This window comes from Cynocephalus volans, chromosome 15 (genome assembly GCF_027409185.1).
Source record: "Cynocephalus volans isolate mCynVol1 chromosome 15, mCynVol1.pri, whole genome shotgun sequence".
NCBI classification, from domain to species: domain Eukaryota; kingdom Metazoa; phylum Chordata; class Mammalia; order Dermoptera; family Cynocephalidae; genus Cynocephalus; species Cynocephalus volans.
In genome coordinates this window covers 67,624,891-67,651,122 of record NC_084474.1, presented here as the reverse complement: position 1 = coordinate 67,651,122, position 26,232 = coordinate 67,624,891, and the positions used below count along the sequence as shown (strand labels likewise).

Here is a 26,232-nt window from a genome sequence, read left to right as displayed (position 1 = left end):
TAATCCAACAAAGATTTATTTCGTACCCATCTAATATCCACTGCAAGTTGGATGACCCACCTTGTTCTTGTAGCTACTGCCATATGTAGATAGTACCATGTTAGTGAAACGTCTGTGGATTAAGGTTGTTTAAAGCCATGGTAAGGACAATTGTGTTATCACAAATTCAAGAAAGCCATTAGAATGTTACAAACAAGACAGTATGTATGACATGATCCGATTTCCACATTTAAAATATACTCTAAGCTTCCTTGCAGAGAGTAAATTATAATGGGTGTCACAGTTCATTGGGGCTGCTATAAGAAAATACTATAAATAGGATACTTTATAAACAAAATAGGAAGTGTGAAACCAAGATACACTTGCAAGCTTTGCCCATATAAATCTCCCATAAGATCACTCACATTTTTTCTTCTCGTGATATCTGGGATGGTGTGGCCTTGGATGACCTCAGAGACAACATGTTGATAGCAGAGTCTTTTTTCAGCTTGAGTACTGAAAATATCTGTCTCCTTCTAGATTGTAAACTCCATAAGGCAGGGATCGTGCCTTGCCTTTTTGCTCATGTCATATCTCTATTATTTTTAAAAAGCTGACATATGGTAGAGGGTTCTTATGAATTTGTTGACTAAAATACGAAATAAACAAGTGAATGTAATTATTTAAATTGATCATTAAATTGGATTCTGATATATGAACCATCTATGGAATAGAGTAGAAAGAGAATATCAAAGAACACATCACTATTCAAAAACATAGAAATAGTATGAAAAATGGAACAAGAAGTCAAAACATGGTAGAAAGATGAAATGAGTTACCAAATACATTTCAAGAACAAATTATGTATGTTGGAGGTCAAAAGCTTTATAGTAAAGGAGAGTATAATTGGAAAATGCCTATTACGTTGAGGGATGAATGGGAGGTAAACGAATAGAAACATTAAACAATTTGACAATTTGTCCATCTTCTGTTGCAAAATGCATAGTCAAGTCTCTTGTCCATTTTTCTATTAAGTTGCCTGCCTTTTCCTTATTGATTTTTTATATTATTTATATTTAATTAGGAATTATTTATATTTTTTGGATAACCTACATGTATTGAAAATGTCTTCTTCCACTCTGTGCCTGGACTCTCTTAGTGGAATCACTGAAGGAATAGAAATTCCTAATTGTACTGTAGTGAAATGTACCTGCATAAGAAAACTCAATTTAAAGGTCATGAAGATATTGTCCTATGCTATGTTTTAGAAGGTGTATCATTTTACCTTTCATATTCAGATCCATGGCACCTCTGGAATTTACTATTTTGCATGGAAACCTCATTGACTCAAAACCATTTATCATAAAGATGCTTTGCCCCCATTGCTCTACAATGCTACTTTTGTCATATATCAAGTGTTTAAATATCTATGAGTCTTTTCCTGAATTCTTTATTATGTTCTATTGGCCAATTCTATACTTATTTTAATTCTTCATTGTTTTGATTAGTGGTAGCTTTATAATATTCATATTTGGTTGTTATCCATCATCTTCACATTTTTAGTCTTTTTCTAATGATTTTTCTCTTGTTTATAGGTCATATCTTTATGTTTCTTGATATGGCTAGTGATTTTTTACTAGATGTTGGACATTATGAATTTTAACTTATTGAGTGTCTGTATTTAATTAACATCCTTTAAAAAATATTAGGCTTTCTTCTGGTATGTAGTAAACTTAAATTTGGTCCAGCTTGTGTCCTTTGAGATGTGTTTCAAAGCTTTTAAGCTTTACTAAATCAGTGTTAGACTGCTCTTTATTATAGGCAGAGTTTAGTCTTTCTACTAAAGTGCATCCCTTCTGAGATTTCTACAGAATAGTCCGGTTGTTTAAAGAGGGCCTGACACTCTAGTTGGTGGTACTTGAACAATTCCCAGGCCTGTGTGCTCTTTGGAACCACTCAATTTACAAATACCTGGTCTCTCTTAGCCTGACTTCATGGAATTTCACCCATTTGCATGCATTCATCAGTATTTTGCAAACACTCAGGAGATCCCCATGAAGATTTTTTTAGTTCTTTTTCTGCAGAACTTCCTCCTCTGTGGAACACTGTCTTCAACTCACAGGCACCTCATGCTCCCTGACCTCTGTCTATTCATCTCAGGGAGAATAGCATACTCTACTTGTAATCCCATTCCTTGTGCCATGGTCCAGAATGTGTCTACAGAGAGAAGCCAGGTTACTATGGGGCTCTTCCTCTTTGTTGCTGTCTTCCCTGTGATTACAGTTCTGTGTGGCCTTAATCTAATGTTTGAAAAGAACTATTTCATATATTTAGCTCAGTTTTAATTATTTTTTAAGGCAATGATGTAAATTTCTTCCCTGTTGATCTATCATCGCTGCTCTTTAATTTAATTTTTTTTCTCCAAATCTGTTTACATTATATTGTGTATTTTTTCTTATTTAGAGATTCTGAGAATTAGTCCAAGATGAATGTAAAAAAAAAAAAAAAGAAAGAAAAAAAAGAAAACCCCCTCACAAATTTATTATATACTTTTCCTTAGTGCATTAACTAACTCTTTCATTTTCTCAATATGTCTCTTAGGAAGATAAAAGGAAATTCATGTATGGAAATGGAAATTTACTTAAAAATATAATTGCGTATTCAAGAATAAACCTTCAGTGCTGTGATGTGATTATACTTAGCTTTTGTACCTGCCAGAATTGTTCATCTTGATGAATGTTTTTCTTCGACCTGTTATAAATCTTTTTCTCTCTGATTTTATCTATTTATGTATGAAAGCAGATAGACTGAGAAATGGAAACAATGAGAACTGTTCAATTTTCCTTCATAATCACTGAAAATTCACTTTTTTTTTACAGTTAGAAAAGTATTATTTGTTGTGCTTTGAGAAACATAAAACAAAACTTGCAGTCTAGTGCTACTTAGTCAGTTTCTCAATTTTCTTCTCTATGAGAGTTGCTCCTTAAACATAAAGACACATAATGTTGAAGTACTAAATATAAACAGGGACAGTTACAACAAAATGAACTTCTGCTCTCTCTATATATAATACAATGGCTAATTAATAACAGTGTAATATTTAAATGGTTTGTCTAATTATTAGGAACACAACAGTGATGGCTGTCTTGGGAAGGAACAAGAAATACCACATAAATGTCAGTTTCACTTGAGTGCTGATGGAAGTTTGAAATTTAGCAAGAGAGATTTGCAGAAAAATGTCACATGATAAACTCTGAGATTGGACTGAGTGCTTAGCATCTGGAATTGACCAAGTATACTTATCTCCTTTAGTTTACAGTTCATTTCTCTTTGGTGAAAAACAAGTCTATTTTCTGCACCCCACCCTCCAACACTAAGCTATTTCAGAAGAAACTAATAGCAGAGCAGAGCACAGTATGAGATCGATATCTGAAAAGGTGTGTGTTAACAGAAAACTCTTTAGGTGGTTTTGAAGCTGTGTTCATTTTTTTGTTGTTTTGTTTTAACAGCCATGTTTTGAATCAGTTCCAATTTATATTATCTAAAATGAAAAGTGTGGTCTCATACCCCAAGCCAAAACAAGATCCTATATTTTCAGTATCTAAATAAATGTCTCAGAGATTAAAAGTAAATAAAAAATTAAGTCTAGGAAAAATACAACTAATTTTTATTTTATTTTGTTACTTTTCTCCCTGCTGTATAGGTAGGAGATAAGATAACATTATCAAATTTACTTAAGTTTAATTATTTTAAAGTATAGAAATAGGTGTTATTTGATTATAGATTTATATTATAATATTATAAACAATTCAAATTAGATTTAATAACATTTTAAATTTGACATCCAAGGTTTTTATCAATAGCTTTTATTACATTAAGAACTTAAGAGGGAATAAATAGTATTTATCCAGAAAATTGGAATAAGTTCAAACTCCAAAAGAATTAATACATTTTTATCTTTATTTATTTATTTATTTTTGACAGATGACTGGTAAGGGGATCTTAACCCTTGACTTGTTGTTGTCAGCACCACGCCCTCCCAAGTGAGCCACAGGCTGGCCCTATTTATCCTTATTTTTAACAGTCCACATTATCCTTGTTAATTTTATTTGCTGAATTAGTAGTTTTCTCCATGTTTTACAACTGACTGACTTTGTAACTTCTTAATATAGAATTTGCCAACATCTGGCCTATCTGTATGTGCATGTATACACATATATAAAAAGCAAACCCACTTTAAATCTTAAAACCTATATCCTTTTCTTGGAACAAGAGTAGAGAAACCATCAACCATTTTATCATAAAATGTGTTTTCTTATATATTAAATAACCACATTTTGAAACCATCATAACTTCTAGCTAACCTCTAGGGGAGTCTAAGTTATTTAATGGCTTTGCTTTACTATTTAGGTGAAAAAATATCATTCTTAAATGTCGGCCTAAAAGGGGTTTCCTCATTTATTTTGCCATGACGCTATTTCTCCTGACATGCTTACAAAAACCAAAATCATCTTTTGAAGACAGTAGGATAAACATATGTTAACATACTGAATAAATAAGATATGATCCATCTTTAGGAAGCAATAAAAGATACAAAATTTGCCTGGACTCTTAATTCATCCTTCTGATCTGCATCAAATATGTCCTTGTTCCTCTCTCACCTCACAGGGCAGCTAGAGGATCTTTTCAAAACCCCAAACCAATCATGTCATCTTTCTACAGAAAACCCTCCAATAACTTTCCATTGCTCTGAATAAATTCCACAGCATTGTCAGTAAGGTCCTACAAGGTCTAGCCCTTAGCTGTTCTTCCAATTGCATTTTGTGCCACGTAGCTTCTCACCCTCTTGGGTCTAGCACACACGCCCATTTCCCTCAACTGAAAGTGTCAGTGAACCCTCTGGAACACTCTTCCCTCTGCTTTTTACCTAGTCAGTGCCTACTATGCATGCTTTGGGTTTCTAATCCAGCATTGTGTCCTTGGAATTCTTCCCAAATTTCCTAACTAGTTCAAACCTCTCACACATTCTAAATCATATTCAGTACTAAATTTTGGGTTTTTTTTTCATGGTACCTGCAAGAAATGCAATTTCATGTGTTTATTTTGTCATTCACTTAGTCATGCCTGACTCTCTACTAGAAAGAATACTCCATGAGGACTGGGGTCATGATAACTTTTGATCATCATTATAACAGGAGAAACTTACTCAGTTCCTTGTGGAATTTGTAGATCTCAATGAATACTTTTGAAAAGACCAAATAAATAAGCTTTAAGTTTCACAAAACGTTTATACAAATAATCAATATGATCCTATGTTTATTTTGAGTGGCTTAAAATATGGTTCTATGGAATAGCCTTCTGCGAACAGTGTCATTTCTGTAAATTGTCAGACAAGATGTTGCAGACAATATTTATCAAACAGGCAAGCTCAGAGACCTAGACAGAGTGATATTAAAAGAAAAAAGGTCTCTATCCTGTCATTAACAGAATATATACTAACTCATATTGACCAGAGACCAAGCAATGGTACTTAGCAAAAAGAGCACATCACTAGATTCCAGTCCCATAGTTTGTTCCAGTGCAGACTTTAGTTGTTCTAACTCTGCTGTAAAATAAAATTTATTTAGTTAATACATTCTTCTAAAGCATTCATGACTGCAGAAAATATATTGTTTTTTATAAATATTGTATTTAATTCAGGCAAACCAAAATACTATGTTCTAGCATTTAGGGAGCGCCACCAAGTCAAAATGTTTTGTATCTAACATTTACTGAAACACAGTTTACCTATTTGACATTTTTTTCAGGTACTGATTCTATGAATGTCTGTTGTAATAGAGAGATCAAACAGAAGTGACTCACATAGAAACTAATACAAAAATTGGTAAGAATATCAGTTTGAATGCTGGAGAAACTGACTTTCTGTCCTTGTTTACAAGTAAAAGTCAGTTATACATTTGGGTTGAAATTATTTCACTGTAAAATAAGAATTTCCTTGACTTAAGCTGTTTTGTGAGTTGCTCTTCATTCCATGTGTCAAAAGTTTGTAGTAATTTCTCCTTGCTGTTAATCTAGATTGAGTGAATTCAAGGAGTCTACATAGAGAAATTGATTTGTATGCCCTGAAACTAATTAAAATGATGGCTGAAATATTTAAATGTCTATTGCACACACAGAGGGCTGCATTTTGGAAGAAAATGCATTTCCACAGATAATAAATAAATGGGCATATTTTTATTTGTCCAAATGCAGAATTTCTGTGAGGGAATTCTCAATTGGCATTGTCTTAGATCCTGCCCGATGCCCACCTGGAAAGGTGACGAGACATAGTTGGAAAGAAGATGGAAATGTACAGTTCCATGGTATGAAACAGAAATGGAAGCAGCCAGCCAAGAAACACACTCACTCACAGGAAGAGGACTGCTGGGGGAACCACTGAGGATCCTATGAAAGGGCCCATGAGCAAAAGAACCATCTTTCTTTAATCATCTGCTGAAGCCCGTGGAAGCTGGTGCCAAATCAGTGCAAGGCAAATAAGACGATGCATGTCCTTCAAACTTTTAGACTTGCACCTCCAGAAAGATCATAGAGACCTCAGTGAGAAAAGGAGGATGAACTGATAAGGTAGCAGGGAAAACAAGGACGAAGACCCCATTCTTTGCCTCATCTCTGCACCATCTAGCACAGTCCAAGCAAGGGGAGCAAATGAACTTAACCAAAATGAAGTTGATTTCTTCATGAGTATCCATTACTGAACATATTGACTGATGGATTGAGATTTTTTTTTTAATTAATTAATTTGTTATTTTAAATTGAAAAATAAAAATTGTATATATTTATCGTGTATAATATGATGTGTTGAAATATGTGACTTTGCGGAATAGTAGATTTAGCTAATTTACACGCATTACCTCACATACCTACCATTTTTTTGTGGTGAGACATTTAAAAATATGCTTTCTAAACTGGAGAACATATATATAATTTAAATAGCAACCATAATAAAATGAATCCTTGTGTCCCCACCAGTACCTTCAAAGCCCTTATGGGCCCCTTGCTGATCCCAGCACCATCTATTTCTGACCCTATCTGATCCCCAAAGTAACTATCATCCTAATTTTCATGTTAATTATTCCCTGGATTTTCTTTATTACTTTATCTTAGGTGTGTATCCCTAAGTTATTGTTTAGTTTTGCCTGCCTTTAAGTTTTTTTTTAATAGACAGATAATTGTACATATTTAAGGGGTATAGAGTGATATTTTGATACATGTATACATTGTGTAATGATCAAGTCAAGGTAATTAGCATATCCATCACCTCAAACATTTATTATTTCTTTGTGCTGGTAATATTAAAAATCTTCTCTCTGACTATTTGAAAATAAACAATATTTTTAAAAAATTGTAGTAACCTAACAGTGACCATATTTACAAATGACTATGCTTATAACAAGTGACTATATAAGTAACAGTGATTTACAAATAGCAGTGACTAACAGTGTCTATACTTATAAGTAACACATACTTAACATTTTTATGGTGAGAACTATTAAACTATATTCTTAACTGGGGGAATTTTTTCTTTAATCTACATGTGAACTGAATGTTTGGTGTCTGCCTCAGATTTTATGTAGAAACAGGAAAATAAAAAGATCACAGAGCTGGTTTAAATAGGTTGTGGACCAGTTAGACTAGGAAAATATATTTGTGTAATATTTTAATTCTAGAGTAGTATTCAACCTTGGTTAAGTACTAAGAAGGGAAAGAATAGAAGTGTTCTGTGGGTGGGGTACCAGGGAGCAGGGAAAGCTTACTACAAGGTTATGGTATGGAGGGCATTGTGTGTTCTGTCAAGAAAATTGTTTTGGTAATATGCTTCATGGTCTAGACAGGATCATTAGTTCATTCTAATTATCTTACAAAGTAAAAACAGAGAGGGCATGCTATGTATATTGAAGATATACATATTTACAATACTGTGTGATGTTAGTTAAATATCTTGTAAGAGGAATATATTTATGCTTTCAATGTATGGATTATAGAGTTAAATTAATAAAGAATGGGGAAGAAAAAAAGCCAGTGCTATTTAATGCATACAATATAGTAATAAAATTGTTCCCAATAACAAAAATTGTTACTCTCTGCCGATCATGGAGTTAATGCTGCTAATATCAGTTTATTAAAGTTCTAGAGCTATCCATCATATCGAATAATAATTGGTCCTTTATGGAGCCAGATTTTTCCTCAATGACTTGAACTGAAAGAATTCCTTGAGTGGGTCAAGGCAACAACATAAATCATGACACAGTTTATTGAACAACTAAATTTGCAACCTATTAGCTTCGCTGGTCTAAAAATATTATAATAAGGCAAATGTTACCACTTTAATTCCTTTATAAAATTTCCATACTAAACACAGCTGCTCATATAACCATTCTTCTAGAAGTACGGTAGTAGAGAATCTATGACCCCTATTTGAAAAAGTAGAGTTATAGATCCAAATGCAAGGTTAATTGAAATTTTTTTTATAATATTTTGCATACATATATTATATAAATACTTAGTAAATGACATTTACATTGTTTGCTGGAGTCACAGGAAATATATTCTTGAAGATATGTTAGTTCCTATATTGTTTCTTTGTAAATTAAGTGTCCTGGATATATGATATACTTTTATTTGAATTGCATTCCTACAAATATTTATCAATAGGTTTTGAAACATACCATGGATGCAAACTCTAATAAATTGTCTATTAAATCACGTCTTTATTTTCTGCATACATACATTAAAAAAATTTTTAAAAATTCTGCCATCAACAAAAATGCACAAAGTAATTAAAGAGGTCCCATCACAGACTTTAAGAAACATATTTCCTTTGTTTTACTCATTTTATCTCTTAAACATGAAAAAACATCTTGGTTCTATTATTCTAAGATGTAATTTTAAGTATAGATTTTTACTTACTTCATTGCTGTTTTGAGAAATGGTTATAAAGTTGTCAAGATATAGTTTACGTTTATATACGTGCTTACAAATTTTTCATAGACTGCTCATTTTATTTAGTTTCTGTTAGTATATTATGCACTTGATAATCACAACATTTGGACTGTTATTTTATCCAGAAATGTTGAGTAGCTTTAACTGTATTTCTTTTAGTAACTCACAACTGAATATTTTTCCATTGTTTTTAACAGCTGAAGATGCTTGTGGGGGAACAATGAGAGGATCCAGTGGCGTCATATCCAGCCCTAGTTTTCCTAATGAGTACCATAACAATGCTGATTGCACTTGGACCATTGTAGCAGAGCCTGGGGACACAATTTCACTCATATTTACTGATTTCCAAATGGAAGAAAAATATGATTACTTAGAAATAGAAGGTTCTGAGCCACCTACAATATGGTAAGTAGATAGTTTCTATTAGCTTACTATTGATGTCATTGTCTAAAGCAAACTGGGCAACAAAGAATAAATGTATGTGGACCTTTAAAGGTTTGGATATGTAAAAGACCTTACAGTTACAGAAAAGTTATAAGGGGCAGTTGTCAGATCTCGGAGATATTTTTGGATTTTAAGGTACTGAAATGGCAAATATACTGAAATTTTGGAATATGGAACTTTCTATCAGTATTCTTTTATTACTAGTTCAGTGGAAAGTAATATTTGACTTTATTGAGACTTGTGTAAGTAAATAAAACATGTGCTATTGTAATCTACAGTTGTGTTCCTCAGGATGTTAGTCCATACGTGGTGATTCCTTTCTAATTAATTGAGTAGTTTTGAAAGTAATTTGATTTTTTATGTAGATATATCTTTTAAGTACTCTGTTATCTGAAAGTAAAAACTAAACACCATCATCTCAGTGAGTATAATCTGCTTTTTTAGAGACTCAGACATAGTCTCATGAAAACTGCTTCTGAGTGTTCAGAACATGTTTTTAGGATATAATATTTTAAAAATAAAATGTTTCCTTATACAATTTTAAAAATTGGAACAGCCCAAATGTCCATCATCAGATGAGTGGATAAGGAAATTGTGGTATATCTACACAATGGAATTCTACTCTGCTATAAAAAAGAATGAAATACTACCATTCACAACAACATGGATGGACTTAGAGAAAATTATGTGAAGTGAAACAAGTCAGGCACAGAAAGAGAAATACCACATGTTCTCACTTATTTGTGCGAGCTAAAAATAATAAATAATTAAATATACAAACAAAGGGTGGGGGGGAGAAGACACAATAATCACAACAATTCCTTGAACTTGTTAAGACAAGTGAACAGATATGATGTAGTGGGGGAGAGGGAAGAAAGGGAGCGGGGAAAGAGGAACTGGTAAAGGGACATGAAAATCAACTTTGATGTAAACTGAGAAGTTACAATAAAAAAACAAAAATAAAAAAAATTGTATCTACTGAAAGCATTAAGTAGATTATGAGTCAGTAACTGAGAGGGAAAAAAATAATATGACACTGGTGAAATGAAGAACCAGGTAAACACTAGAACAGCAAGGACTTTTTAAGCCACGTAAAGATTGCCTAAGAAGAGTGGGAATTTATCCAAAACAATTACACGAAGAGGTCTGAAGTTTTTAAATGATTTTCTTACTAAATTGTAGAGATTGAAGTGGGGCTCAATTAGCTGTAGGAAGATCACTTAAAAGGTGATTGCAGTAATCCAATAAGATATCATTGTAGCTTGGATTAGAGTCATATTAATGAGATAAAGAAGTAGATTGAGTTGAGAGATATTTAAGAGTTATAATCAGAACTCTATAATGAATTGGGGAGTGATAAAGAAGCTATTAAAATAAGACCTGGTTTTCTGACTTGAACAAATGGTGTCAGCAGTAGTGATATTTACTGAGTTGGAAAATGTTGAAAGCAGGTCAAGTTTGGAATGGGAACCCTATGAATCCTGAGACATGTTTTGGACACACTTAGTATGAAGTCTCTTTGAGACATGCTATTGAAGCCACCCGATAGACCACTAAATCTATCTATATGATTGTGGAGCTCAGTAGATTCATAACAGTGATATGTAGTTGATATTGATGGTAATTGAAACAACAGGCATCAATAAAATTGGCTCAGTAGAAATAGAATGGAATGAGACGACAAGGGGGACTTTGACTGAATCTGAGGATCAAAACCATGTCAGGCTCAGGCTTAGAAGGATGTTCCAGCAAAGGAAACTGAAGAAGTGAAATCAGAGTGGTAGGAGTAAATCTTAGGGAATAAGGTATCAAAATAGACAAGGAAATAGGAGTGTGAAGAAGAAATAGTAGACAACATTGTGGTCTGCTGCTGAAAGGACACTAGCTAAGTGTTGAAAAAAAAAAAAGCAAAAAACAAACAGTTGGCTGTGTTTCAGCAAAAGTACTAAGTGTTTTCTCATAGTAAATTCTACCTTTCAAGATATGACAAAAGTAACACCATTAACTATATCTAGATTTTATCCCCTCTATCTTTGGGCCCTCAATACTCAAAGTTACATACCTTTACCACTTCCCATGATAATTTCATACCAGAGTGCAATGAAACACAGCAGAATCCTGGTTTAAAATGTTAGAGAATTAAAAACTATTGTTTAAGAAATTCTACAGATTCATATTTGAGTCATATCAAGGTGGATGATAATGCCATGAATTTTCCAATAATTATAATATAATTTGGTACATAAGTGATCCCATTAAAATGGCAGTTTTAAATATGGCTACTAGTTATAATGAAGTAAATTAGAAACAGTTTTGTAGCACCAGTTTCATTGCTACCACTGAACTCTAGAAACTAAATCTAATACATTTACTCTGTGGATCATAATACCCCATTATGTTCATATAGTCACTTTTTCATTTCATATTAAACATTCATAGTAATGATTTATATGTTTTCTTGTCAATCAGAGTTTTCAAAACAATATAGCTTGTCCAATAAATAGCAACAGATCCACATATTTCTCTTCTCTCCATTTTCTCCTTTAAATGACACTGGATTACTTTACTTATTTCTTTCCTCCACAGGAAGAAAATAGCAACTAAAAATTCATTTGTTTTATTGTTTTTTAAAAAAATTAATGTTACAGTAAATGTTTAGGTAGGCTTTTCAAATTCTTTGTTATACAATATATCAGCAATCAGGTAATTTGGCATGTTTCAAGAAAGTGATACAATGTTCAGACTATATTTCTATAAATGCCAAGTTAAAGATACACAGTTTCAGTAAATAATATTACATACAGTCACTTAAATACCATGAAATACTATTCCTTTTAAATTGTATTACTTACAGAATTAATTTATAAAATGATCTGTGAATAATTAAAATAGCGCTTTTATGTCTAATTCTGGCCCTCTAATCTCTTTAAATCCTTAATGTTCTCATCCTTTTGAAAGATAGGTCATTAGAATGACACATTTTATTTCAGGTGGCATTATATTAAGGGTTCTTCCTTATAAGTATGCATTGATCATATAACATGTTTAATTAATAATAGAATTCAAAAGAGAAATGTAAATGGGGAGACATTCATGTTCTTTTGATTAAAATTACAGATGGTTTCTTTAAGTTCAGATCCCTCATTCAGACTCTGGGAACTTAGCACTAGCTACTGTGCAGTATAGTATTGTTCCTGAAGTTCAGACAGTGAGGCAAGTCTTAATGTTTGATTTTAGCAACACAGAAAAAGCCAACCCAACAATTATGTAGCACAAAGGATATTAACAGTTAGCCAGTGCCTCACTTGCAAGCTGTGTATGCTAAATCATTAAGTTCTTATTTATTGCAAAATAGTCAACAGCATCACTTCATGATCCAACAGGAATGCAATGAATCCATTCAATTATCAATGCATGGTAAAACTTTGAGACCAGATGAATGTCAACTGTTTCCACAATAAAATGGAAAATGGCATAGCATAAAGATGCTTGTGTTCTAGTTTCAGCTTTGACCCTGTTGATGGATGACAATGGGTAAGTCCTGTCACCTCCTTAGGTCTCAGGTTCCTCTCCTGTGATATTCAAGACTTCTCTTAACTCTAATATCATTATGCCATTATCTGCTTAGAGGCTAAGCCAGGGCTAATGAGATGGAAAGTAAACACTGCCTTATTTACAAAGCCTTGGACAGAGAGTTAGATTAGATGCTCTTTAAAATTATTTCCAAACTTAATTTGGGTTTTACTAGCATTCTATTTGCTAAATGTTCATTCAACAAGTACTTATTGGGATAGCGACTACATGACAGCATTGTTCTAAGTGCTTCCATGAGTAAAGCAACAAAGAGGCCTGCTTCAGTAGAACTTCAGCTCTATCAGGGGAGAAAGATAATAAATATTAATCAACATAAATAGGGTAAATAAAACACTTTGTCTAGAGAGTGAAAAGGAAAAAAATAAAGTTGGAATACAGTTAGAGACATCAGGAGAGCAGAAATGTCATTGATGGGTGAGTAGCCTACCTAACTGAGAAGTTGAAATTTGAGCAAAGTCTTAAAAGAAATAAAGGATTTAGTCAAGCAGTTATCTCAGCAATGAGTAATCCAGGCAGAAATGACATCTAGAGTAAACTGCATAAAGCAGAATGGGACTAACTGTGTTACAGAACACCTCAGGAGCCACTGTGGCTACAAAATAAGGACCATGGGTGAAAGTAGTAGGAAAGAAAGACAAAATTAATAGAGCACAGATCAAGACGCGCCTTTGGCTTTTACTGTAGGTGAAATGCAAAGTAATTGAAGAGTTTTCAACACAGTAATGACATAATTGGACTTATTTTTAAAAAAAATCACTGTGGTTGCTGTGAAGGGAATGAACCATAGAAGGGGAAGGTAGAAGAACAGAGATAATTTTCAGTTTTAGGTGAGAGTTTATGATTGTTGGAATAAGGAAATAGTGGGGTTGATGAGATGTTTTTGGATTTTCAAGATAAAGTTGACAAAATTTCTTAACTGATGAGATGTGAAGTTGCAGAAAGAGAGAAAAAAGTAGCTCCAAGTTATATGGCGTGAAGAACTGGACAAATGCAATTCACATTAACTAATACAATATTCCTCCCTTATCCATGAGGGATTTGTTCCAAGACCCTCAGTGGATATCTGAAACCATAGGTAGTACCGAACCCTATATACACTATGTTTTTTCCTATACAAAATTACCTATGATAGAGTTTAGTTTATAAATTAGGCACAGTAAGAGATTAACAATAATAATTAATAAGAACATAGAACAATTATAACAATATACTGTTTACAATTTTACATATAGAAGATCCATTCTTGCCATAGATCTAGCAACCTGAGCATATGATTTTTTTTTCTTTCTTTGAGTCAACAGCTTTCACCTTTTTACCTAAAGGAAGCACTTTACAGCTTTTCTTTGGCATAACTGAATGACCAGTATCACTACTCAGGCAATTTGGGGCCATTACGGAGTAAAATAAGGGTTATTTGAACACAAACACTGAGGTAGGACAACAGTGGATCTGATAACTGTGATAGCCACTGAATGACTAAGGGGTGATGGAGTCTACAGCACGGATACACTGGACAAAGGGATGATTCATGCACATCCTAGGTGAGACAAAGCAAGATGATGAGCGATTTCACCACGCTACTCTGACTGATATGCAATTTAAAATTTACAGATTATTTCTGGAATTTTCTATGTAATATTTTCAGGCTGCAGTTGACCTCAGGTAACTGAAGCCAAGGGAAACAAAACAGCAGATAAGGGGGAATACAGATATCAAAATGAGAATATTAGTGAAAACATAGCACTCAAATCATATGACATAGGAAAACCTCTTTAATTTTATTCAAATTAAGAATGCAATAAGTTATGTAACATCTTTTGTTCTATTTAAATTATTTTTTGCACATTTATTTATATTTATCAGTTGGTTAAAATAATGCTAAACATGTACATTCAAACTAATAAATTTAGTCATTCAAATTTCCAATGAATGCTGGCTCTCATCTAAAATCAGTTTCTCCATTTGTGTGCTAGATCTTATTCCTTCTCATCTACTCAAGAGTGTCATACCCCCAACTTTCTTAATTCTCTTCTGCACCATAAATTTTTGCTACCTGATCGATCACTCTTCAATTAGCTATAACTTAGTTTGTCCCACCATTTCTCTGGAACTTCCTATTACAAAATGACCGATGACCTCTTAGTTCCTAATTTAATAGTTATCTCATTTATGTGCAACATTTGACTTTATTGATCATGACCTCTTTTCCACAACATCCTTTATCTTTGGTTACTGTGAAGTCCATTTTTCTACCTTTTTCTGTTACTCACTGACTACCTTTTCAGAATTTTTTTAGGTCTTTTGCTTCCTTTTTCCTTTCTATACATGTTGGCATCCTCCCAGCCTTTGTCTGGTCTTCCCTTTTATTTCTATGCCCTCTACTTTGTTATTTGCATAAATTTCCATGGCTTTAATGATCTTGAGATTTTGCAGTTTTTCTCATTACTGATTCTTTGCTCTCTTGCTTTGTTTCTATTTGTGCACGTCTTTACTAAAATAGCAGAATCTTAATGAGAGCTTGCATCTCAACATTTCACACCTTAGATATTTCATGTACATTTGTGAAATTAATAAATGATTTTTGTTCCTCATAAAAAAGCAACATCAGTTGTCGATCTGCTTTTACCTCTTTTTCTCAAGTGATTGTACTTGATTTGATTGAAGCAATATACGTTAGTTTGAATTGGCTTCAGCTCTAAATGAAAGAAAAATTAAGAAAAATGCAAACAAACAAAAACCAAGAGGCTTAAACAAGGCAAAAGATTTTTTTTTTTTTTTTAGTGTAAAATTTTGGAAGTAGAGGTACAAGGCATTTATGCGACCCCACCCCTAACCCCTGTATCAAACACTCAGAATCCATTTGTATTATTGCTCTACTAGTAGGTGGCCTTTATTTCCATGATCATATTACATCAAAGCTTTAGCCATTAAATTTATAGTCCAGACAGTAGGAAGAACAAGGGAAAGGGAAGGTCAAAGGGCACTCATAAGCTATCTCTTAAACAAGGTTCTGGTTGCTGACCTGCATTATCTATTTCATTTTCTACTTCTGCTTATACCCCATTCATCCAAATTTAGTTATATGGCCACTTGGCTGTAAGACACATAACAAAAAGTAATCCTTGTTATGAGTGGTCATTGCCTAGCTAATACCCTAATTGTATGAAAAAAAAAAAAGGAGAAGACGTATTAAAAGATAATTAGCAATCTCTGACACACTGCTTTTTTTGATGCAGTCCTTTCAAAGAAAATGTATGTATTGTATGCTCACTAGTACTTTACACATTATACATGTATATGTATTTATGTGTATGTCTACACTGGCATGTGTGGATATAGTTTTGTAGGTATAGAAACACATATATGGGTATATATGCATAGATGCATGTATATAAATATATGTTTGTGCATATATATGTGTTATACACATAGAGGTATATGTAATGATATACACACATATACAGATATCTGTATATCTATACCTTTGTGTGAAAATATACTCATATATATGTATATCTTTCATATATGTATGTGTGTGTGTTTGTGTGCAAAAGCTAATAGGTTCACATTGATCAATATTTCTTAATTGATGTTCTTGCAATACCTACATCAGAAGTGCCTGGTGTGTTAAAGTGCAGATTCCCTAGCTTCCACAGAAATTTTTCGGTAGGCATGGATTCAGGAAATCTGCAAACCGGGTGATTCTAATGAATAATAAAGCTGGACAACTATTCCTACAGAAATTAATGCAATCAGTTTAGTTCCATCGATATTGCAACTATGTCATGCAATTGTCCTGTGAGCATCTTTCAAGAACTGAAATATTCAAAAAGTTGACTACTCAAATAAGAGTAGTCTAGGAAACTAATCAAGCTAATTATGTAATAAGCAAACGTATTTGTATAAACTTAAGTAATGAACAGTGCAAAAATTGTGCTAGTGTATTAGAAAATTGTCTAACTAAATAGGATAAAATACCCAGAAGAAACTAGCCATCATTTTCATTCTGCAAAAATAAATGTCACAGACACTAATCCTATCAAAGAGGTGCTTCTGTTTACTACCTTATTTCTGAAAATCATTGAGCTCAAACATGCAATGAAGCCATATTTCTAAAAATTACTGCTTATCCATAGTGGTAAAGTAACTTGATTAAACATCTATTATGAATCTATAATTTTGAGATACTCCTCTTCACTATGTTTGTCTCTCTTTAGATGACTCTATTAAAGTACTAATAAAATGATGAGATATTAGTGCTAGAAGAGATTTTAAGGATTCTGTTGCTCAGTTTTCCCTTTTGAGGGAGAAGAAACCAGAGGTTCAATGTGTATATTTAAAATCCAAAATTAGATTTGAGATCTTTTAATCCCTGCTCCCATGTACATCATAAAAATACCTCTTTTTATGTATACTACTTGAGCTTTGTTAAAAATATATATATTATAACTCAGTGAAAATTAAGTAAATGGCATGAAAATTTGACATATAAATATCACTGCATAGATTAATGTTTTAATATATAGCTTGAAGTTGTTAATATAGATAGTATTGATATTTAAGGCTATTTTTTCTCCATAGAATTAGAAAGTCCCTCACATAGCTGACAATGCCTAATATGGTTAATCTACCATTTTTAGTACCTTTAAATATATATTTTTCTGCCTTAAGGAAAACCCATTTGGCAGTGTAGCAAGAAAAGCTGACAATGTATGTAAGACTTGCTCATCCATCGAAAAGAGTTACAAAATGAATGAAACTAGAATTAACACAAATACCAGGAAAACATTGAAAGAAGAATTTTCAAATGTTTCTAACCATGCCCGTTCCATTTAAATACAAAACATTTTTTGATTTTTTTAGGTGCAAAATTTTAATTACTAGAAGATATACTTCACATCTTTCATATAAATACTATTATATAAATATATAAATAAAAATATCAAATTTTTATATATTAATAAAAATCTATTTAACTTTCATATATTATGTATACATTTGTCATAAATTTGTCATTTGACAAATTTGAAATTATCCTTAACAATTATTAATGTGAAAAAATAATCCTTTAGTGATTTTTTTATATCATTAAGTATCAGAGCTTAAATTTATTCTATATTAAATAGTATTGCATTTCTTTTTTGTTTGTTTGTTTCTGACCGATAAGGGGATAGCAACCCTCGGCATGGTGTGGTCTGCACCATGCTCAGGCAGTGAGCGCACCGGCCATCCCTACATAGGATCCGAACCCACGGCCTAAGCGCTACCAGCGCCGCACTCTCCCGAGTGAGCCACAGGGCCGGCCCTAAATAATATTGCATTTCTAATGAGTATCTTGATACATCAAAGTCAATAAGTGCCTATTCTGTTCTTAAATTTAAGAAAGTAATTTATCTATATAAAATATTTCAATTAGGGAATGCATTATTTAAAGATACGTTTAAATTCCAAAGGGAAAAATGAGATACATCTTGTTCTACATTTTTTCTTCTTTTTTTCAGTGTATGTATGTATGTATGTATGTATGTGTGTGTGTATAAAACATTGCAAAACTCTAAAATTTAACCAAAGTTATAGTAGATACAATATGTGACTAATTGTCATAATATTATTTAATCTACATAAATCAAACACCAACTCGTGTGTCATGTTCCATGAGGTTTCAATATTCACTGCTACTATAATAAAGTACTCTCATGCATATTGCCCACAGCTGCTGTAACTCTGACACTCCAATATTCTTTTTGCTTACTTCCTTCATCTATGTTTTTTAAAAATTTACTCATAAACTTTAATGCTTGACATATTCATATTTTTTTGCAATTTATTAACCTATAACTTGGCCTTTTGTGGAGAATACCTAATAGGGTATCTCATTTAAGTTTATAAGTGCAGTGACTAGAAATTGAGCTGCATTTCTTCCCGGTAGTTTCTATTTTCTCAATAACTTAGATGTGAGCACAGCAAGGCAGGCAACGGCATTGCTGGGCCAGAAGATATTAGGACAATTAAGAAGGAGGCAAGATGAAGATATTGGCAGAACACACTCTGGGTAACGAAGGAAGGGATGGAGTTTTCCTCTTTTAAGCACATTAATTTTTATCCATAAACTTTTTTAATAAGTGAGTTGAAACATTTATTCCTGAGATCTTGTGTAAAAAGAAACAAATGCTGAACAAGAATCTGAAAATCTCTAAAATATGAGAGAATGTAAGTTTTTGTATTAAAGCATAATCGATTATACATATTTGTGAGTTACAGAGTTGAATGTCAATACCTGTGCACAATGTATGATGATCAAATTAGGATAATTACCATGTTCACCATTACAAAACTTAATCAATCTTGTATTTATTAACCAATTTCTTGCTAAACGCCCTCTTGGTTATCTCTACTGGTTTTAACAGTACATAGGTTATCTTATATATCTCCAGTATATAAATATCTTAGACCGAGTTGTTTAATAAACCTTGAAATATGTCAAATTTGTTTATTTTAACAGGACAATTTTATGAATAATTTTATTCCTCAGTAAAATTAAGTCAAATTATAATTATTGATTTAATCATTACTTTTGAAAGTCACCTTCTAGAATTCTCCTCCTTTAGCATAGTAATTTTTACGAAACTTCCCTATGTCTAACTTAACTCCCCTTATGTACTAAATGTCCCTCAAAAACTCTTACATGCAATTTTTTTATCCCAAAAGTGCTTTGATTGCATGGATTCAAACATAATTAGCCAATTTATATAGATCCATTTACATATAAGCTAAAACATAAAAGTTAAACCTTAAAATCTAGTTTTGAACTCAATTCTGATTGAGCACTGGAAGGCTCTGTTTATAAGTCACTCTTCCCTACTGCAATGCCTCTCTCTGCTATAATGATTGTAACATTTTTCCTGAACACTCATTTTCTGTTCAACATTCCTACCTTATCCCACGTATTTTAAATGCAGTCAACAATCATAATAATTAATAAAAGTGAGTGTTTTATTTTTTCATTTATTTATTTATTGCTTTGTTTGTTTTCTGGATTAAGCATGGAAAAAAAGAGAGAATGAACTTTGCAAACTGATAAGGATTTTCCAGTTCAGGAGAAAGCAGATTGACAGACTCTTGGGAGGAGCAAAGTCACACTACAAAGGGCATGTTAAAAGGCAAATGATACCAGTGATAAAGGAAAGCAAGTGGAGATTCACAGCCATATTTACACTGTACCACATAAAACTAGATAATTTTAATTGCATTCAATGCTTCCTACATTTGAAAATAATGGGTATTTTAAAATTGATTTCTGTTTGTTATCTCTCATGCTGTAAAAACTGTCCAAGGTTTTCCATTCATATATTCAACAAGAAAATTACATGTTTGTTTTGCTATATAGAAGATAATGTGTCAGTCAGTATTCAATATATTAACTCTATGACCTAGAGTATATGATTTGTGTTATCAGCCTAAAATTCTTTTGGGGAAATGAGAAAAAGAGCTACCTTAAGAATTTATGTATTAATTCCTCTTGAGGAGTGACTGTCTTTGTTGAGGCTTGAGTGATTGGTTAAAAATGACACCTTTTTGGTGTAGCAGGGATTGCCAGGTAGTGAGAAAAAGATTAGTAAATTGTTCCAGTAATAACATACACAAAAATAATGTGACGTTAGAGCAGATGAAGAACGAAAGGTGAAGTTAAGTGAAAATTATGTATTGAGGTGGGAGAGTGGAGAAAGCTGAGAAGGAAAGTAGGATATTAAGAAATTCTCTCAGGGAGTCATGACTCAGGACTTAATCAAGGAAAATGCCATGTTTACTGTTCAGTATCAAGAAACATTCTCTCCTAGGTGTAATTTTAATCCCAAATCCCAGTCTGGTGGAGGAATGGTTCACATACATCTATCACACATTACTCTTCTAAGTGGTTGGTAGATACAAGAAAAAGTTGCCACCTTCCATGTATGTGATTTGTGGTGGGTCCTTTGGAGAGGTAAGAACAGCCACAGGAGAAGAAACATGAGTGAGATCAAGTGTTTGATCAGAGGAGAAATTTAGAGTGGAAAATGCCTGTGAAAAAAATAAACACCTAAGAATCTTTAGAAACGTCAGAGAGGAATTAAATGTCTCTCATTTGATGTGGGATGGGGCTCAATGTAAAGATTTTCAGGTAGTAAAGGATATGACTAAGCTAACACCTGGGTTATGCTTGCCTTGTTGGAAAATGTGCAAACAAGTAAAGCCATGTATACTAAACATTTAAGTTATAAAGGATCTCTGATTAGGAAAAGATTGCCATAAATTATTTTGTTTTGTTTTTAAACAATGTTTTCAATTAAATTAAAGTTCACGTATATCTTCAAAAGGGTACTGATTCAAGGAAGATATAGGTAATACTATTAATTTACTAAATAAGTAGAGTAGAATATCACTGAAGAAACTTCAAAGCAATATCTTATTTTAAAAATTAACACCTAAGTTTTCAATGTATTTTGTAAATGCTTACATTATTAATTAGCATAAGTAAGATCAGATTTAACATCATTATATTTAGTAGATATGCTTAGCTGAAGCCAAGATATATTATAAATATTCATGATATATTTTTTTCATATTCATGTAATAAGTGAGAATTGCACACACAAGCACAAAAACTCCCAATAATTTGTTTTGGATTAAATTTCCCTCTGTGATATCCTTTTTTTGTTTCCTATATAATTGTTATTTTTAATACTCCTTTCTTCCACAAGTCCAATCGATCAGTGACCATAACCTCTTGGAATGATAAACTGCCGAACATCATGAATTTCACTGTTGGAAATTATTCCCTATTTTTATAGCTCCATTGAAGGAGCATGACAAGATAGGGTGTTAGGAATTATTTTAGTGCTATTTGACTACCAACAAGTTTTTGACAACAAGAAAATAGATTTTGACAACCATAACAAAACTGGATCTAATTATTTACAGCAGAGTCACATTAACCGAACTCACATGATCCTACTGTATACAATAAAATGTTAATTTAGGAATTCAATACATTCTCATCTTTACTCTCACCTTTGCTTCTCATGTTCTAGTTCTAATGACATTCCTTCAGTAATTTAAAACATGACTCACTTAATACCTTTACATATATTGTTTCACCTTTCTGAAAAGTTCTATCTTCCCTCCATTTGTACCTAACACCTAGTCCCTCTTCTGAACACATGAAAAACCACTTCCTCTGTTATGTCTTCCCTGAGCATATAAACTAGGTAAAATCTTCCAGATACAATTCTATAGTACTATCTACATCTGTCAACACTCATCAGACTTTTCAATTACTTGTTCAATGCTGTGCTCCTTGTATACTAAAGCTCCACGAAGACAAAGTCCACATTTATGCAACTGATAACATTAGCTCCTTGCACAGAGCACAGAACCCATGACATTTGTTGATGTTTGTTGAATGAATAAATGAAAAAATAAATCAATGATATTTGGTTTTTTTATGTACCAGAAAAGTTGTGTCAACAGAACAACCTATTCTGTCCCTGAAAGTAGATGTTTATAGCACGTCATATTCTAATTAGAGACTTGCTTGGTGAGCACAAAATTAGGACAGAAAAAAGCAGTTGTTATTGTTAACATTCCTAGGTTTCTACAGCCAAAGTTGGTCATTGCCAGTGTGGCATGTCTGTCATAGGGGCAAGAATAAGGTCTGTAAGCTAGCAGGCTGTTCCCTTGAGTTGACTTAAAGTATTTTGGCTTTCCAATCCTGGTCCGTATAATATTGAATAAGCTGTTGTACTATAGATTAGGCTTTTGCTTCCAAACTTTCATACTTCAGCCCTGCCTCATTAAAATTTTGTCTGTTTTTCTTGGTTGAATTTGAGTGTTCCTAACTCTTTGGACACATATGAACAGAAAATCACTTGCCCAGGAAAATTAATTTAGCAGAAGCCTTGACACACATTAGGTGCTAAAAGGAAAATCTAATCTTCATTCATTCAACAAATTCATCATACATTGTTCTGGGGAGTAGATACACACTGGTTAACAAAATATTTGTGGTATCTGCTCTCATGGAGTCTATAGTCTACTTCTTTATATATATCATGGCATTGAAAGATATGGAACTGGTGTTAAAGATGCAGACATTCTATGGTTTAAGATTTGTGTAGAAGAGTACACATGATCTTGCCTCTCAAATCATTCTTGCTATTACTTTATATTTTTCATGATCTTCTTCATAATAGAAACAAATTGATATGATATACTAAAACATAATATACTGAGACATAACTGAAAAGCAAGTATCCTGGAATAACCTTTTCATTATTTTATCTAAAGTGTATTACCTTGTATTTGTAATTATGCTGCCACTTTTTGCTCCACAGTTAACTTTTTGCATACATAGTATTGTAGTTTTAAGGCATTATTTTAATATTTCCTATCACATAATCCCATAAAAAATCATTATCTTAAATAAAATATAATGAAATTTTAGAGTTTAATTCAATATCTATTAAGTAGCTACTACATGTAGGACATTATTCTGGAAGTTTATGTTACCATAAAAAGAAAGTAAAGAAAAATAGGGTAAGCAACATAGTTTTGTATTTTCTATTATATGCTTGGAGAAATGGTATTATAAAGTTCCAAATACAATGAAGAAACAATCAAGTTGTGGTTGTCAGGGAAAATTCTACAGAAATTGTATACCCTGAGCTGGATTTTGAAGTGTAGTAGCCCTTTTGCTAGTTCTCTTAAATTTCTCTGTCCATGCTGTTTCCATTATGCCAAACTGCCATTTCTTTGTTCTCAAAGGTGGTAGGTAGAACTTCTGTGCCAGTCCCTTTCTGTTGTTTCTAACAGAAGACCTGGAACTTGGTGATTTATAAGAAGATGAAATTTGTTGCTTACACTTTCAGAGGCTGAGAAGTCCAAAGTCCAGGGAGAACTTCTGGTTAGAGTATTCTTTGGTAGTGGCTTTACAGCAATGCAGGGGTCTTACTTGGCAAAAAGTGGTGAAGCAGAGATGAACCTCTCTTGTGCTCTTGTTTTAAAGTCCTCAGAACCATGCCCCTGACCACCATTATTAGTCTCTTCACTATGGCATGGTCTTACAATCTAATTACCTCTTCAAAGCCCAACCTCTCAATTACCGTAACAGGATTTCCCACCCTCAACAGTTACAGTGGGAATTAAACTTCCAATATATGAATTTTGGAGACAATTCAATAAATCCACAGCAACTTTGTCCCCCCAAAGATACATTCAAGCCATAACACCTTGTACCTGTCAAAATGATCTTTTTTGGAAATAAGGTCTTTGCATATATAATCAAGTTACGATGAAGTCATGATGGATTAGAGTGGGCCTTTGTCCAGTGGCTGATGTCCTTACAAGAGATTTAGATACAAAGAAAGAGAAAAGAAGGCCATATGATCATGGTTGCAGATTGTAATTGCACATCTACAAGCCAAGGAACACCAAAAATTGCAGACAACCTCTAAAACCTAAGAAGAGGCACGAAAAGACTTTTCCCTAGAGCTTTCAGAGAGTACATGGTCCTGTTGACACCTTAGTTTTGAACTCATGGTATCCAGAACTGTGAGAAAATAAAATTATGCTGCTTAAAGTCACCCAATTTGTGACACTTTGTTGTAGCAGCCCTAGGAGCCTAATAAACTAATAATAATTTTCAGTAATTTGTTTGATTTTCAGAGCACATTTCAAGGGATAAACTTTTTCATATAGTTACAATAGTTGTCCAAGGATTTAAAAAATAACAGTATGAAATAAAAATATGGTGGTGTTATTTATATTTCCATACTAGTTATGCAAGATGAATGTGGGAGAGATAAAATTTGAATTTTCTGATTCTAACAGAGAACTAGAAAGTATAACAGTAGATTTTACTCATTTTCTCTCTCATTTCTTAAAAATAACAGAAGTAATTACATAGATGATACTGAGAAGGTGAAAATATGATCATGTTTTTTTATTTTGTTGAATCTTATTTAATTGGAACTGAAGGAAATGCATTTATATGGTCTGGATTATTTATTTCAGTAAAATTTGGTTTGTCTCAGTAGCAATTACACCTAGGAATATAGCTCTTCTGTAAACTTGATAAACAAACATGTAATTGTTCATTGACCAATTGCTTTTTGTAATGAAAGTATTTAATATAGTAGAAAATCTTGTACCTGCAGAATTAATAACTTCCTTATATGAGTTTTCATTATATTTTACACATACCTATATTGTAATACTCATTGCACTGCATAAGGGACATTTTTGTCTACCTCTTCTGTTAGGTAGTGAGTGCCTCAAAGACAAAATATATGTGTATCTCCTGTGCCTAGCATAGTGGTTGGTATGTGATAGGAGCATAATAAATATTTGCGAATTGAAATAATTTTGAAATTTACAGCTTCAGATAGTTATGTCTATTCCAGGGATACTTTATTTTAATGCCATTTTAAAATGATAAAAATCTTAAGAATATAATGTCTATTTGTAGACATTGCTACATTAAAGAAAGAAGATGTGATATAATTCAATTAGGCATCTATCATGGGATTTTATTTTACTTTTTTATTGAAACATAATTGATTATACGTATTTGTGGGTTACAGAGTTGAATACCAATATCTTTGTGCAATGTCTGATTATAGTGGGGTTTTAGCTCAGTCTTCCCCTGTGAATGGTTGAGTGGGTTGACAATGTATTTTGTTTTATTTAAGAATGCTGAAGACATCTATTCTGAAAATATCACTCAGTATATGTGCCAGAGAACATGTTAAGAGCTAAAGAAAGTGATCTAGTAAGATCCTCTTTTTGCCCATAGAAAAGAGAAGAGTGACAATTCCAAAAAATGAGACAGAAGGTGCTATGCAAACCCAGAAAAAGAGCATCCCAATCTAGGGGTGGTAGAATGTGGAGAAAGAAAAAACATTTTAAAATGCTAAGACTATTATAAATTGAAAGTCCTTTAAGATATTGTCTATTTAGCTTGGAAGATAACTGCTCCATGTTTCATTGTAACAGTGCACTTATATAAGAATGTCTTCTTTCTAGTTATCAGCAGTTAGAATATAACAGAAAACACAAGCAGTGGTTTCAGTGACTTCTCAAAGAACTCCCCCCAAAGTAATATTAATGAAAAAGCACTTCTGAACTTTAACTACAACGCTTAAAGATTTGGGTTTTGTCCTTCTAATGTGCCATTCCTTA

The 26,232-nt window shown here is 32.7% G+C and overlaps 1 protein-coding gene across 3 annotated transcripts in view; it reads left to right on the top strand.

Moving 5' to 3' along the window:
• The window catches only part of CSMD3 (CUB and Sushi multiple domains 3), a 1,171,099-nt gene that overhangs the window by 290,952 nt on the left and 853,915 nt on the right, over nucleotides 1–26,232 (top strand). For all 3 annotated transcript variants that reach the window (XM_063079089.1, XM_063079088.1, XM_063079087.1), the window contains exon 5: nucleotides 9,177–9,384. In XM_063079089.1, the coding sequence (XP_062935159.1) occupies nucleotides 9,177–9,384 (208 nt within the window). The remainder of the gene's footprint in view (nucleotides 1–9,176; nucleotides 9,385–26,232) is intronic.